Source organism: Clupea harengus, chromosome 18 (assembly GCF_900700415.2).
Source record: "Clupea harengus chromosome 18, Ch_v2.0.2, whole genome shotgun sequence".
Lineage (NCBI taxonomy): Eukaryota > Metazoa > Chordata > Actinopteri > Clupeiformes > Clupeidae > Clupea > Clupea harengus.
The window spans coordinates 10,154,058-10,171,557 of record NC_045169.1 but is presented as its reverse complement, the minus strand read 5'-3'; the positions used below and the strand labels follow the sequence as shown (position 1 = coordinate 10,171,557).

Sequence of the window (17,500 nt, the reverse complement as noted above, 5' to 3'; positions counted from 1 at the left end):
GAAGCCGATATGCCAGATAAGACGATGTCCTTTTCTGTCAGAGGGAGAATCAATCCTCATGAAGTTCGCACTAATGAGATTGGTGTGTGTACAAGTGCAATTCTCAACATGGGGTATGTGTATAGGTGTGTGTTTGTGTATGTTTGTGTGTGTGTGTGTGTGTGTGTGTGTGTGTTTGTGTGTGTGTGTGTGTGTGTGTGTGTGTGTGTGTGTGTGTGTGTGTGTGTGTGTGTGTGTGTGTGTGTGTGTGTGTGTGTGTGTGTGTGTGTATGTACGTGTGTGGCTATGAGATAGAGACAGTCTGCATTTACTGTGTGTGTGTGTGGCGGAGTTTTGGAGGTAGTATGCATATGTATATGTGTGTGTGTGTGTGTGTGTGTGTGTGTGCGAGACTGCAGCTCAGTGTCTGTCGACCCTGACGAGCGCGTTAGGACTACTCAGCAATGCTAACGCAGTGGCAGTGGCAGCAGCGGGGGGAACGGTGAAACCCCAACCGGAGCGTGACTAACCCCCTCCGTGGCTAAGCCAATTAAAAAGGCAGCCGCACGCGCCGCAGTTATCAGCTCCAGGATCCACACAGACACACGCACATACACACACACACACACACACACACACACACACACACACACACACCGCTTCAACCCTGCCACAAATGTGACCTTCTGGCTAGGGCTTGTTTGCTCTGCCAGCGCTGTATGCATGAGATGGAGCATTTCCACGACAATACACTTGAGTAATAGCACTTTTACCATCTCCTATATGAGCACTGTTTTCTCTTTTCTTTCTTTTTTTTCACTATTTATTTGTTTTTCAAGTCTTTTTTTTCTTCTCCCAGGCCCATCTTTTGTGTGTGCCATTGTGGTGATTGTTTCCTTGGACACAGGGTTAGTAAGTGAAAAAAAAAGAAGCTCTTTCCTCGCTTCTTCATTTGTTCTCCCACGCTTACACACATACACACACATTCACGCGCACACACACACACACACACACACACATACGCGCGTGCGCACGCAGCTCCTGATTCTTCCTTTGAAGATTGTGTGCTGCTGTGGAGGACACCTATCTTATTTGCTCGAAGGAATTCATCTATTCTTTTTTTCACTCTGACCTTCAGGTGTCTGACAAAAGACCATAATCTAAACCAACGACGCCATGAGCGAGACGATCCCCCCCCCCACACACAGACACTCACACAAACACACACACACACACACACACACACACACACACACATTGGCACAATCAATAACAAATCTAACTTCCTAAAACAAAGCTGTGTCAACACGACTGCATTAGCAGAGCAACAACAACACCTCTCTCAGCCAGCCAGCAGTGCTACTGATCTCCAATGAAGCCTCTCTGCATTACCTGCTGCCGCAGCGTTCTCCTCCATTCCACGTGCTGCCTGATCTCATATGTTGGAAAAGGAGGTTATAGAAATATAACTGCATGTGGAACATGGCTGCTTGAAAAATCACTAAGACTCAAACCTCATTCTTGAGACTGATCTCTCTCTTTCACACACACCCACACACACACACACACACACACACACACACACACACACACACACACACACACACACACACACACACACACACATATCTGTCTGTTTGTAGTCAGATTGCTTTGATTGACTGTTAGGTCCTAGCTCTGATCTAATCTGCCTCTTTGCCATTGATCCCTCCCCTCCCTTTCCCCCCGATGCTGCATCCAATCCCATTCCCAGTCTCTTTAAATCACCATGGCGAACGTGAACGAGGCCTGTAATTGGGCATAATTTGGCCGAATGAATTACGAGGCGTTGTCTAAATGCTGTCAAAAAAAACATAAAACAACAGCTTCTGGGCATCCATTACCGTTCGCACGCTAAGCATGCTGAGGCCATTTCCATGGCTCCAAGGCATCACCTTGCAACCCCACAGTTACTTTAGCTGTGCTCCAAGGCCACATTCTACTCCGCGGAGTGAAGGTTAACAGCAATGTTTGCGTGAGCGTGTAGGAAAGGGAACTATTTAAAAAAAAAAAAAGGCCACAGGCCAATTGGAGACATTCACTGCCCAGGAGTCAAAGCTTTTTGTCTAATTTCTAGACATTTTATGCAAACACCATACGCCATTACTCCCACCGGGTGCCCCCATGAGCCATACAGCGAAAAAAGGCATCCAGGTGTTTTCTTCCTGTGGTAACTAGGACACCGGGCATCATTGTGAAGGACTCATTTTTGGCTAAAAGTAGTTCTTTCTTCCCTTCTATTCACTCTCTCTCTCTCTCTCTCTCACACACACACATACACACACACACACACATACACACACACACACACACACACACACACACACACACACACACACACACACACACATAAAATAAAGCTAGACCACCTCAGAAACATTAGCCAGTGTTAGCAAATGCATGTTAAGCCACTTGACATGCTCAACCACTAGTCATTCTATGCCAGAGGAAATAGAGGTATTGAATAGGAGGCTTTGAAAGCTGAGAATCTTCACAATCTTCACACTCGGCGCAGTGTCTGAGATCACTCACATGTCCCATCAGCATTGTGTACATACACTAAACATGACCCACGGCGGAGGAGGGCCATACCTCTGCAAGCCAGTGACAAGCGCCCGTGAAGCAGACTTTAAACATACACAGAAGGGCAGGGTCATCCTTCTTCAGGAACACATCGGGGGTCTGGCCAAGCTTTAGTGAGGGACCACACAGTTGCACTTTAACCTAAAAAGGCTCTTCCAGTAAGTATGTGGGTGAGAAGCTGATTTCTTTTTTTTGTCCCCAGTGACATTCAAACCTGACCTCTACCCTTTATGAATCACAACCCTAAGAAAGGCTTACTTCTCAGAGAACACTGCTAGATAGCTCACTGTAAGGACCTGGCAAAATAAATAAAAAAACAAACAGGTCACAAACACAGACACGAGACAAGTCTTAACCGTATATCTGAAGAGCAAAGGCTTAAGGGATCTGCGAGCTATGCGCGGCACGCAGCCATCTTATTTATACACTTGGAAGGGCCTCGCTAAAACAAACAAAGAGCGAAGTATAAAATCAATCAGGGGAGCCAAAGCTGAAGCCAAATTAAATTCCACGCTCAAACTCTTCGCGCAAATTGAAAAAGGATGATGTCCTGGGCAAGGAACAATGGCTCGAAGGGTCGAAACCCTGATTTAATAAAGGTGGAATGGAGCGAACAGCTAACTGGCCCGATCACAAACATATGCATTTATAGCAGCAAGACCGATCACATCACAACAACAACAACAACAAGCTTGTAGGACTAGAGAACATTATCGCAGGCGCCAACACAGACAGAATACACAAGCGTGACATGATGACCTAGTGATATTACCCAAAAAAAAAAAAAAAAAACGAGAATACGAGAGATACATATATAACTGCCTCCTACGCTTGAACCAGCTAACCAAATCTGCAAAACGGTGTACTTTTAGTCAACAACATTACAGCCGCTATCCTGACGTGTCTTGTTCTGCCACTCTAGTGTCAGCATGTGTGTGAAACCAGTACATCTATAACGGTATGCCTTCCTGATTTTTTTCTTTTTCTTTAGTTATAAAATTTGGATTCGTCTGATTTTTTATCTCGTTTTTTTAAGGTTTTAGATCTATCTCTCTCTTTTTTTTGCTGTTTTTGGGGGTTTTAATTTTTTTTTTATGTCTTTGCCCCTACCATTTTCCATGTGCTCTGCCTCACCGACACTCCCGTCCGGCGTGGTCCTCTCATAGCTGTCCTCTGGCAGGGGCAAGGCGCCCAGCCGGGGGCCCGAGGAGCTCTTGCTGCTGGGTGTCTCCGACTCGTCCAGCCCGCTGTCGTAGCAGCTCTGCAGCGATCCCTGGTGGTGCGGGTCCTGGGGCTGGCTCACCACCGAGAAGGTCACCCGGCGGAACGGCTACAAGAGAAGAGATTGCCGGGGGTCACTGGACTGGCTTTTTTTGGGGTGTGGGGTGGGGTGGGGGGGGGGTGTGGGGTGGATGGTGGTTCAGGTTGGGGATTGTTGATTGCAGCTAGCCCCCAGTTGGTAGTGTGTGATGTCGGTTTGAAGGAGAGGAGGAACAAAGGGGGTTGAGGGAGGATCTGGCTAGGGAGAAGGGAAGATTTGGGGGGGTGAGTGAGAGAGAGAGTGGGTGGGTGGTTGGATGGAAGGGGGGGGGGGGAGGGAGGAGGTCGGTAGTTGACCAGTGCTATAGCATGGTCTGGAGCCCCATGGACGAGGGAGTTTAGGCATTCATTTGGACAAAGGTGGTAGTTCATAAACAACTGAATCTTAAAGACCCTCAAGGAGTCACTCTGAATGCATGTACAAGATGGGTTCATTCGAAAAAAGAAGAGGGGGGAAAAAGGACTTGGCCGTCAGAGAGATGAGGCTGAAAGTAAAGAAAGATAGAAAAACGACAAACTTGACGAGAAGCGTTCTAATCTGTGCTACGTTGAAAGGATGCTGGGAAATGGAGTTCAAAGGAAGAAGCATTGAGTGCTCGTCTTTCTTTGTGTGTGGTTTACTTCCCAACCAAAAACAGGACCTAACAAGAGGATCAAAGGAGGTATATGCACACACACACACACACACACACACACACACACACACACACACACACACACACACACCACACACACACACACACACACACACACACACATTGTGTACACACATATTCACACCTATTACCTACCAACAATAACACCATGAACAAAGATAAATACACCTTTCCCTTCATCACCATCTCCGGACAAGAATCACACACCCATCTTCTTCAACACCGGTGGCAATATGTCTGACACATGCGCAAGCACACTAATCTTTCATGTGGCGCATGTGCCGGAAACCAAGCCCACGTCCACTTTGACACACACCGAGCCGCTGACTTCAATTTCAGCATAGCAATGTTCAATTTCAGCGTGGCAATCTCGTGTGTCCCTATCCGGCCATTCACACACCCAGCCTTCAGCTGCTGACTCCGTCTGTCCAGGAAATAAAAAATGATCGGAAATTGGGGGAAAAAAAACAAAAAACGAAAGAGCTCCTGTGGAGTGTGTGTCAAGCCAAATGACATCTGCTCTGGCTCAACTCCTGATTACAAAAAAAATATTTAGTGTAAAAAAGGAGAGAGAGAGAGAGGGAAGCACTACAACACCACAAGGACTCAGCAGGACTTTTAATGACAGCAAATGTGGGTGTGTGTGTGTGTGTGTGTGTGTGTGTGTGTGTGAGTCTGTGAGTCTGTGTGTGTGTGTGTGAGAGAGAATTTGTGCAGCCTCATGGTTGAATAGTAGCTATAACCACTACAAAACAAAACAGAACTCATTGGCTCCCTTTCATACATTTGTCAACCAGGGGCCTCAGGGTATAAAATTGACACTGTGGCTACTGCTGTGAAGTAATGTTCGCACTAAAATGAGGTACAGTCAAAACAACTCCAAAAACATGGCTGTTGCCTTGTCATGAAGAAATGGCCTCCGTGTTACTGTGGCCTTTACTTGACAGGGAACAGCACTGGCAAAGAAGTCAGAGGGTTGTTGCACACCTGTGTGTGCTCTCGGCGTATGTGCTTGACGAAAGAGAGGAACTTCCTGAGAGTAACTATCAAAGAGGACACAGAACTAAACCTGTTTGTCAGGATATTAAATCCGGAAAATTTAACAAGCACTGTGCTGGTATAATTAAACCCCCAACTCTACTTAATGTGACTGGGATAGCGAAGAAAATAATAAAAGTGCTCTCTCTCTCTCTCTCTCTCTCTCTCTCTCTCTCTCTCTCTCTCCCTCTCTCGCACACACACACACACACACATACATACGATGCCTATTTAATAATTTTAAAACAAGCCCTGCTATGTGTTCCCTGTGTTGTTGCTTACAACACTTTCACCTTCCCACTGAGCTCCTTCTGTATGTGTGTGCATGGTTGTGGGCTCATCGGCCGCCCGAAGTAAGTCCACTGGATGTGTTCACAGACTACAAATCGGTTCATGAGGATAGATACATTTTTCAGAATCTTTACGAAAAGCAAACACGGGATTGCTATGTATTTTGTGAGGGTGTGTGTATGATGCTTATCGTGATTGTGTGTGTGATTTCAGTGACTTTAATGTCTGTGTCTGTGCTTAGTTTGTGTATGTATGTCTGTGTGTGTGTATGTGTGTATGTGTGTGTGTGTGTGTGTGTGTGTGTGTGTGTGTGTGTGTGTGTGTGTGTGTGTGTGTGTGTGTGTGTGTGTGTGTTTGTTTGTGTGTGTGTGTGTGTGTGTGTGTGTGTGTGTGTGTGCATGCTTGGATAATGCTGGTACATTATCGAGCTGCAATGTCCAAGCGGTATTTTGAGACCTGTCTCACCACCAAAGGATAAATAAGCACCTCAACAGTACAAGCCACAACATCAAACCATTATTTTCCTCTCTGTCTCTCTTTCAATGCACTCTCTCTCACACACACACACACACACACACACACACACACACACACACACACACACACACACACACATACATTCACAAAGGTCTTTGGGGGCTAGTGCAGATCTGATAAAACAGGCAAACTGTTGACTGACACAATAGCGTTGGGGAAAACCTCCTCTCAGCTCTGTGTGTGTGTGTTTGTGTGTGTGAGAGATAAAGAGAGAGATAGAGAGAGAGAGAGAGAGGGTTTGTTCCTGTTTAGGCCACTATAAATGAACACATGGATCAGCCATTAGGCGAATAAAGTGTGTAACGAATGGCTGATCTGATTCATTAATAAGACTTTGGCTGTATGTCCATGTCTTGCCCTCCCCTCCGCTCTCTCTCTCTCTCTCTCTATCTCTCTCTCTCTCTCTCTCTCTGGTGACTTATTAAGTAGCATGCTGTCACATCACTCACTCCACTTGTTTTTTCCCCCCTTCATTTCTCCGTCCTCTTCTCTCTCCATTGTCTACGGAGCCCCACTCTTTACTTTTGACAGAGCAGGCCGTTCCCCATCATTAGTGTAAATGGCTGCCTTAATTCGACTTGACTGGAGTAACCCTGAAATTTGTCTCTGTTTCATATTTCGGGCGTTCCCCAGCTTTGTGAAGAATGACAGAGATGTTGACTGTGCATTCACCCACACACTTACTCTGAAACACCCACACATACACACACACACACACACACACACACACACACACACACACACACACACACACACACACACACACAAGCGTTTTTTTGTCTGTGGTTGTCTGAGACTGCTGTAGGAGTAGTGCATATAACCTCTTGAGTAAAAGCCAATTCATTATCTTTTCTAGCCTGAGACAGATGCAGGGAACAATTCCTCACCCCAAATCTTTGAGACAGGAATAATAACAATAACAGTGATAACCTCAGAGGTCTTTTATAAGATGCAGCCACCCAGCACAGCATGCTAATATTGCTGTTGTGTGTATTTTTTAATTCCTCCATTTCATTATTTTTTCCCCCCGTCGTTTATTCATTCGCAGCTAATACGACCGCAATCTTGGCAATAAATCATGATTCCATGTGCTCGACAAGTGAACTGAAATAAATATTCATCGAAAATTTCACTCGGATAGTTCAACATTTGTTGCATAATTAAAAAGAGAACCCTGGAGAAAGCTAATGCCTTTATTTTTATTTATTTATTTTTTTCGGGGCGGGTAACAAATTAAACAATGTTTGGATATCAAACCAATATCCAGTACACTAATGCCTCATCCCCCAAAAGAAACGTAGCCGAGTCGGGGCAAATAAAAAACACTAAACTTAAATGAAGTTTCAAATCATCCACAAATGAGTGAAACTTTAGATGAGGCAGAGACCCGAGAAACAGCACTCAGGGGGCCAGTGTGCCTATTTTGCCTTGACTATAAATGAAATGACAGCTGTTATATAGAGGTGGGCAGAGACTGCGGTGGTGAGAGTTAGGTGTGAGTGAGTCGATGAAGGAAAATTAGCCGGAGGAAGTGGGCAAACCCATAAACACACCTAAATGTCTTTCTGGGAAAAAGGATCGATTTGTTTGTTCTGAGAATTTGAGGCCGGCACAAACGAACAGGAGAGACAGAGAGAGGACTGACATTCAAAAGTAACTAATTTCCATGACAACCTCTATTCTGTCCATAGTTTTTACAGAAATAGATGTGTTTCATATAGCTTCTTTTTCTTTCTCTCTTTTTTCTCCCCCCTTTTTTAACACCTGGAAAGAACATGAATACGATTGTGTACCTGTGAAGCCATATTCAAGTCATTTATTCTAAAATAAATCTGCCCTCTCTCTCTCTCTCTCTCTCTCTCTCTCTCTCTCTCTCTCTCTCTCTCTCTCTCTCTCTCTCTCTCTCTCTCTCTCTCTCTCACACACTCACACACACACATTTGTCAAGTTTGTAGGGATAAAGGACCTCTCAACAGTTTCATGCTAAAAACCTTCTGAAAATAAACTAGCAGTCATGAAACATCGCCTTCCTCTGTTCTCCACTTCCCCCTCTCCCTCCCTATCTCTCTCTCTCTCTCCTTCTCTCTCATGCATGCTTGAGTAACATGATTTGAGTTTTCACCCTTGTCCATTTTAGAAATGAGTGAACGATTTCATCAAACTCTAATAAACAGCTCAGCGCCATCAAGGACACCCCCGCCAGCACGTCCCCATAGACGGTCACCCTGTGGGCAGGCAAAACCGCACACTGAACACCCTTTCACCACCCTTTCACCACCCCCTTCCCAAACCACGGACAGACGTGCTTGGAAAACATGGTTCTCATTTTCACTCAAAGTCTCTCGTTTTTTCTTCATATTACTGAAAAAATGTTTATCTGTTCCAGATTGTCGTTAGATGGCTCTCTCTCTCTCTTTCTCTCCCTCTCTCTTTCTCTCTCTTACACTCTTCTTCCCCTTCTTCTATCACTCCCTCCCTTCCTCCCTCCCTGCTCTCCTCTCCCTGGCTGAACGAATGATTGAGAGCTGAGCTTTGACAAGCATGGCTGATTGAATGTTACAGCCATTTGAGCAAATGAGCTGCTTTTTCTAAACGGCTGCAGGTTTGGCTCGCGGTGGTTGTTCACGGCCCCCCCCCCCCCCCCCCCCCCCCGCCCCCCATCCTCCCCAAAAGTCTCCCCACCCTTAAGCAGAACCACATGTCCTCTCGTCCTGGGCCCAATCACGGCCTGTCAGTCTCACTGCTCCGAGACATAACGTAGACTCACATCCATTTGGGTCCAGTTCGCTCTTAATTGGTCCGGGCTTAAAACTTGCCGGGGTCTGGTTTATGAGGCTTTTTTTTTTAAGGCAGTGGCGGAGGACAGCCAAACATAATACATTATTTCAGGCTTAGGTTACTCGTCTAGTGACAAGCCATGCGAAAGGGGTAATAGTCCGGTGGCAACGGAGAAGCGAGCCTCAGTCAATATGTTGTCCCTCTCTCTACCGCACTTGAGCGAGCACAGTGAAAGGATATTCAATAGGCTAGATGAATTTGATTGTGTAGGTTCAGGGCACCTGTCTTGCCTGCGCTGGTAAATGTCAAAAGGCCCACACCACACAGACACACATTAATTACTTCACGACTGCAACCATGACATAAACAAACTCATTTGCAGCCACTGTGAAACCAATACCTAGGCTTTGACTAAAGAGCTTTGTGTGTATTTGTATGTGTGGGTGTGTGTATTTGTGTGTGAGTGTGTGTGTGTTTGTGTGGTATGTCCAGGCCTCTAGCACCGGCTGCATTGAGGCCCATGCCACTGACCCGGTAAGGTTAATTACACTCTGCTGATTTGGGGGAGTAAGGTAAGCTCAAACAGCAGAAAGGCCCAGTGTGTGCAATAGCAGAGCCAGCCGTAGGGCAAGGGAAGCATGAGATGGAGAGAGAGAGAGAGAGATGGAGAGAGAGAGAGAGAGAGAGAGAGAGAGAGAGAAAGCGAAAGAGAGCTAGCAAGACAGACTGACAATGAGGGAGCTTAGTCTGAGAATGTTATCTTGTACTTCACTATCAGCCTTCAGTGTTTAAATAGAGTGGAGCCTAGTAAACTGACTGAAGATTCTGGCCAATCAGTGTCCAGCATTTGGGCCGCAGGTTTTAGGAAGAGGAGTAAGGCGACACCAGTGGACTGGCGACTTGCCTGTCCTCCCAAGACACAGAAACAATGTCCCCTTTCATCGTGTGTGTGTGTGTGTGTGTGTGTGTGTGTGTGTGTGTGTGTGTGTGTGTGTGTGTGTGTTTGAACTCAGGGAACTCTGCCATCTCTTTAGGTGCATCACAGGAGTGAGGTGGATTTTCTCCATAATGTTCTCTTTCAAGCAGCTAATTACCATGGTGATGCCTTTAAGCTAAGGCTTGCATGTTGCGAGTACAAGGTACTGTGAACGGTTCACATCTATCACATCTATAGCTCCATAGGAGAGCAGGGGAAAACACTCCACCACTCCGACACTAAAGCTCTCCAGGACACTGGCAGTAGTGTGCGGTGGTGTTTTAGAAGCACACATCACAGCGCAACATCCCCGGCGACAACACACAGAAAACCAGCAGTGTCCGGGATCACAGGCAAAATGAGTTAACAACACTCATTGAGGAGAGCAGCCAAAACATACACACTGTCAAACATGTCCGTTCCCTTAAGTAGCTAAAGGGGTTATGTAGCAGGCTTACTTTATTGCAAAGCTGAGTTGGTGGGGCCCTGTTTGAGATGGATAGCAGGGGAGTGGAAGGGGGGTGGGGTGGGGGTAGATTTGCGGGTGGGGGTCCCCGGCAGACCTCCAGGTTCAGGATGTGGGGGTGAGCAGGGGGGGAGTGAGTTTGCCTTTGCCCCGCAGCCGAGGGAGGCTCAGGTGTCGGGCCAGTCTTGAGGGATCAGCCAGCCCGTCAGGGTTCATTAACTCTTCCCCCCCCCACCCCCCCACCCCCCTCCACCTCCGCTCTGCATGCCGGAGCTGAGGGTCTCCAGCTGGGAGAAGCTTAAGAACAGAGGGGGGGTTCTGAAGCCAAATACCTCTACAGGACTAGACTCTTCCAGGTCAGTACTGAGAAGGCCTTTGTAGCAATAACTGACCCTCAAACATGAAGGACGGGGAAAGGAGAGCGCTCAAGCAAGAAGGGGGAAAGATAAGAAAGAGAGACAAAGAAATAGTGAGAGATTGTCTGGGGGGTGGGGGTGGATGAAGGGGAAGACAAAATCTGTGCATTTCATTCTCCGAGTCATGCCTCTGAAATCCCCTGTTCAAAGAGTGTTTTCTTTTCCTTTTCCTTTTTTTAAGGGTTTCTCCAGTCCAGTGATTTTTGGACAAAAAGCCATCCCCTCTTTCTTTTTAAGGAGAGCAGTCAGGTGTAGATCCATCACATGTCCACGGAACCGGCGTTCCCCTGTCTGATCCTCTGTGGCGGTTCTCCCCCATGACGTGCCACGACTACAACAGAACATCGGTCGGCGGTTCCGCCACATTTATCATAGGCTTGGGGGTGGGGGGGGAGTGGGGGGTTAAAGGAAACTCTGGCACACATGTTGTCAAAACACGGCAGATGTTTCGCGAAAACTAAACGGAATAGCGCTCTCCGGCCCCTATCTCGGCTCTTTAGTCATCGCGGCGGTTACGGGAACAAAGAAAAAAGCCCTCATCTCACACCTCTTGTTCTGCAATCAGTCTCCATTCACACTTTCGTTTGGACCACCTCAGTGCGTCATATCGCCATCATCCACTTCTTTGTTAATGAAACAAACGAATGTTTCTACATCATTACCCCCCTCCCCCCCTCCCATTTTTGGTTTCTTTCATCACCCCCCATCCGACCATTTCCCCTCCGCTTAGCAGTTAGCGCTGGCGTTGTTTCAAATAACAGAGCTGTGTTTTATGTTCTGTCAGTGCAGCAATCGATGCGCTCCCCTTGAACTGGGCATTAATTCCTCGCCTGTTGTTTCTCCTCCCCACCCCAGGGAACCCACCGACCCCTTAATGGCCCTCGTTTGGAGGCGAAATAAATAAATAATGGGTCTTGACTGAGGCCATTGGTACCTTAATGAAGGCACGCCCCAGACACACACCGCAGGGGAGAACCGGCCTGGCATAGAGATGGTGAGTCTGGGGTGATCTCATCTTTCTTGGTGTGGCACAAGGAAGGAAGGGAAGAGAGGATGGAGGGGAAAGGAAAGAGAAGAAGAGGACACAGAGGTCCCAAACCTCTTGCCCTGGCTTCAAGTGTTTTTTTCCCATGACAAGGAGTGAAAGGGAACGTCATCGAAAGTCTGACAGGCCACTCGACTGAAATGGACTTCCAGCTCTTAGTTTCTCGCTCTTTCTCTTTCTCTTTCTCTCTCGCTCTCTCTCTCAGACCCTTGGACGATGGGCAGCAATGTCCTGCCGAGTGGCTTCATTAAGATGCCAGCGAGTTTTCGGAAAACAGTCTAAGACCCCAGGAAAGCTCACACATTGTTAGTTTCTCTCCCTCTCTCTCTCTTCCCCCCTCTCTCTCTCTCCCAGGCCCCCCTCTCTTAAAGACCTGACTAAACTTTTAATTGCTCTCTAAGTGGTGGATTAAGAGAGAGAGAGGGGGGCGAGATATGCAGCTCCCAGCGGAAGGCTTTTGCGGCTTCAAAGGCTTACGTGACCCCTGACCCCCGCTAAAGGTATGTATATGCTGTTCACTACTATTCACGGTTTTGGCTATCCACAGTAGGTCTTGGAACATATCCCCCACAGATACAGGGGCACTACTGTGTATAAATCACATCCCAAAACAGTTCACTTGAAACAACAACAAAAACAACAACAAGCAGCAGCCATTTTAGCCTCTGACTCGAAGAGAGAAAGGCTATATTTCATCCACTGAGCTGAGAAGTACTCATCACTCCCATTTCTCTTATGGCACACGGTGATGACACCTCATCCTGGCTGGCGTTTAGCGGTAGACCGCGCCAAGACTCGCTCCTGGGAGAAGGCGTAGGCTACGGGGGGCTAGCGTTGACTACAGCTAATTCACTGACGCTTCAACAGTGCGTGGTTTACAAGGTGTCGCTAATAACAACCCCGGAGAAGCGGCTCCTTATTGACAATCTGCCGCCACAGATGACTGATAACCCACGTCGAGGGCGATCATCCAAAAGAAAGGGTGTGAAGAAGATTGCAAGCGAGATATATGAGCTAATGGCGTATAACGCTCCATTACAAATATGGAGGCATGTGGGAGGAAAGTGACTTTCATGAGTGTTAAAGGGTGCAAGCATGTTCGTCTCTGTGTGCTCACTGTTGTCAGTGCTCTATAACCCGGGTGATTATCTGTTCTCATTAACTTTATCATTATTTCCCTCCCCTGTTTGTTTTGTTTTTTTCATGCGAAGGTATCATAGGATTTCACCAAGAGGGAGGGTAGCGTGACCGGATCGGTGTCGACTCCACCACGAGGGAGTGGACGACAATGAAAAGAACATGCTAATCAACGGTCGGCCTATTCACAGCGTGTCAGAGAGAGCTTGGCCACCAGCAATGACACACAAACAAACACACAAACACACACACACAAATGCACACAGTCACACACAAACAACACAAGTGCCCAGAGATGATTATGATCGAAGCGATTAAGAAAACAATTATTTCAACAAGTAATTAAGAGAGGAAGCTCGAGCAAACATCCCACAGAGAGGGAGTGAGTGAATAAGCGAGGGGGGAGAGATGGGGAGGGGGTGGATGAGGGAGGAGGGGGGGCTACTGATACGACAGGGGAATAGTTTAGCAGTCAAACACGGCTGCCCATTGGATTATGGGCAAGGTGACAATGGAGTTTACTGAGATTTACTGAGATAGAGGGTTTCCCTATCTGTCCATCTCGAATTCTCCCCCTCTCTCTTTCTCTCTTTCTGTCTCTACACACACACACACACACATATACACACACACCACTTTTCTGTCTCCCATCACTCTTCCATTTCTTATCATCGCATTGTCTTTCTGTTGCATACAGCAACACACACACACACACACACACACACACACACACACTGTCAAATACTAGAATACAGAGGCACACTGTGTGAAGAACAGACCCCGAAGAGTGTCAGTGTGGTGTAAAAAAAACCCGACAAGAAACAGAGAAGAAACAGACAGAAACAGAAGCCTCTGTGAGGTAAATTAATCCAAATGAATATTAAATTGTGTGTACGTTTGGCTCCGGCCCAGACAAACCCCAGGAGTTTTTTTGTTTTTTTTGCAGAGTGCCCGAGGCAAATTGGGAAACATAACAAAAAATCACTATCATTTCAGAGAGAGCCCGGAGAAGGCTCCTTTGAACTGACGTGCCTGATTTCCCTCTGGTTTTTGAAAGATGACCATTTACCGAGCAGCAGTTTATGTTTTAATGTGATTAAAACATGAAAATGAAAACCTCCCCGTTTCCTTCAGTGGACTAATGTGCATCATGCTACTCGTGCTAGTCATGTTAAATGATCTCTAATGGGCTCAGTGGATTAAGTCAAATCACTGCAATGCAATAAAACACACACACATAAAAACACACACACACACTCTCTCTCACACACATAGACACACACACACTCTCTCACACACATAAACACACACACTCTCTCTCTCTATCTATCTCTCTGTCACACACACACACACACACACACACATACACATAATGTGCACACACACACACACACAAACATGTGTATGTAACAGAACACAGACAATGTGCCACAAAAAGGCAGATACAAAGACCCACATACACTCATGTTCAGAGCCATTCATTTCCCTTTATGTATGACATGCACTGATCTCAATCGAGCGCAGATACCGCTCTCTCTCTGCGTGAAGCAGCCATCGCGATGGCCTCATCAGATCCCCTGAAACTAAAGATAGTCCGCGAGGATAAGAGCGTGTGCGCGTTAGAGGAGCGCTAGCCGGCTTCAAAGGCGCCCGGTTATCAACTGCTTATATCTCGGTGCGATGACAAAGATAGCCGCGGTAATCGGCATGGAAAAAGAGCTGGCAAAGCCTTCGAGGGGTCCTTCTTCGACTGCGCTCACTCTACAGCCTCCCTCTCTCCCTCCTCCTCTTCCTCGACATTGTCTTCTTCGTTCTTCCCATATTCATATCCCCCCACCCTCCCACCCGAGTTCACAAACATGCCCACATTGCAGCCTGCTCTAAAGCGCATTGGGACCTGGTCTGCATCAGGTCTGAGCAAGAACCAGGCCTTGTCTGTCCACGCACCGGTGCTAGTGACCACGCTATAGAGAACCAATGCAACTAAAGCGTTGAGCCCAGTAATGTAATTGGAGAACATTCGTGGGGAGGTAAATGAGTTACATGTAGTTTAATGAGCTGAAATGAGATGCGTTCCTTGCTTGTGTTTTGTTGACGCCATACTCCGAAGCCTAGCAGGGAGCGTGAGAAGAATTTCTAAAAGAACATCTAAAAGAATATGTCTGATCATTTTCTACTTTTTTTTTTTATGGAGCGAAGTAAACAACTTGGTCTTCATCATACTGACCAAAACGAAGACATTTCAGTACTCTGGCTGCACACTGATGAGAAAGCCTATGTCTCTCATTTCTATTAACGGAAAAAATAAATAAATTACACAACCAGAGACAAACATAGGGAAAAGAAGAGAAAGAGAGAGTGAAAGAAAGAGAAAAAGAAAGAAAGAAAGAAAGAAAGAAAGAAAGAAAGAAAGAGAAACAGACTTAGACAATCTCTGAAAAGGGATGAGTGGGTGGGAAATTACTCAAAAAAAAGGAAGCCTGATGGACAGTAATGAAAAGATCCAGAAATACAGATAATAATGGGTGCTGCAGGAGGAAGGAGGATAAAAATGATCCTTTGTTAATGGATTACTTGAAAACAACCCTTTTAATCCCCCCCTCCTGTTTAACATGAGCAGAGAAAGAGTATCTATTTCTCATCTTATGCTTAGGTGATGCATGATGGTCACATGACTGAAGCTCAGAGAAAGAGAGAGTGTGAAGATGTAGAAAGAGAGAGTGTGTAAAACAGAAAGAGAGCTAAAAAGACATAGTATGTGGGTAGAAAATGGAGATGGGCTGAAGTAGGCACACATGGAAAGTTGTGGCTGATTTTGCTAAAGCATTTCAGTTTGCAACAGTGCCCGTGTGTCTTTTGTTTTTAATTTCATTCTCAAACTTGGGTCCACAGGGTTTGTATATGTGGGGAAGTGTGTGAGTGTTTGTGTGTGTGTGTGTGTGTGTGTGTGTGTGTGTGTGTGTGTGTGTTAGTTGTGGAGCCCCTCAGGTGATGGGGAGGTCAGCCACAGGTAACAGCTTGACGACGGTTCTCTGCCTGTGCCCCGGAGAGCCTCATTAATCCCAGTCTGGCCCTCGCTGCTCCCACCTCCTCACTGCTACACCCCCCATGTACCCCCCCCCCTCTCTCCCTCCCCCTTCCTCTACTCCTCTCCCTCTCTCTCCCTCCAGCCCTGACCACGCCGATCGCCTTACCCGCAGCCAGGTGCAAGAGCCGAGAGCTGGGGCCCCGATGAAAGAGTCATGAGCTGGCCCAGCCAACGAGCCACCCACCCCGCCCACCGTCGGATCAGGTGACCAACTCCGTCTCCCTTCAACACGGCCACACACACACACACACACACACATGGATGGATGGACCAGCGAAGCAAGCCAGCCAGCCAGCCAGCCAGGTGAAAGGGCCGACGAAAGAGAGTCCCACCTGTTGAGCGGCACGGACAGGAACCACAATGGGAGACCCTGTTTTCTTGTAACATAAGATCAATAAAGGGGATAACCATTTCGTGTGATAAGAGGGGACATGCGTGCACAAAAGCACACACACACGCTAACACACACACAAACACACACACATACAATGCGGTGAATTGTGAGTGTTAAGAATGAGCTCTGGGGCCAATTATAATTATGAGCCTGTAGGGACCAGATGACTTGAACTGTATTGATTGAACGGGATGTCAGAAGATAAATATGGCACTGAAGGCCACGGAGTGTGGGGGGTTTGTTAGGACACCACTGATTGGGAAAGGCAACCACAAGATGATCGGGTTGCTTCCGTTAATCTGAGAATCCTGTAAAAATCCTATAAAAATCCTGCCAATTTGAGGGCATACTTATGTGATTCAGCAAAGTAAATGCCTCTACAAATAATACATAACTGGTGCTCTACTTTCCAAGTGAAGTTCAATCAACTGCCTCATATACCTCCTAAAACCTAGGCGATATGTGGTACAACTCCATCAGCTCATATATCCATCCTCCATCCAATCACAAATCTGTCCATCTCTCTTTTTCAATTCATCCACCAGTCTGTTCTTATATCTATACATCAGTCCATTAATCTATCAGTTCATCCACCTATTCGCCTAGAAATCCATCCGTCAGCACATCTATGTAATCAATCTAAGAGCTAGCTGTTAGCCGCGGGAGTGAGAAGCAATGCTAATGTTAGCCTCTCCATGTCTGACTCATTTAAGCCCAGGTGTAAAAGAGGAGGCAGTGGCAGTTCCGCACGGATCAC

At 46.7% G+C, this 17,500-nt stretch overlaps 1 protein-coding gene across 3 annotated transcripts in view; it reads right to left on the bottom strand.

Moving 5' to 3' along the window:
* Window positions 1-17,500, bottom strand: part of pcdh7b (protocadherin 7b) — a 138,253-nt gene that overhangs the window by 70,275 nt on the left and 50,478 nt on the right. For 2 of the 3 annotated variants that reach the window (XM_031584491.2, XM_031584492.2), the window contains exon 2: window positions 3,712-3,931. In XM_031584491.2, coding sequence (XP_031440351.1) covers window positions 3,712-3,931 — 220 coding nt within the window. The remainder of the gene's footprint in view (window positions 1-3,711; window positions 3,932-17,500) is intronic. The other variant, XM_012840170.3, reaches the window with a different exon arrangement.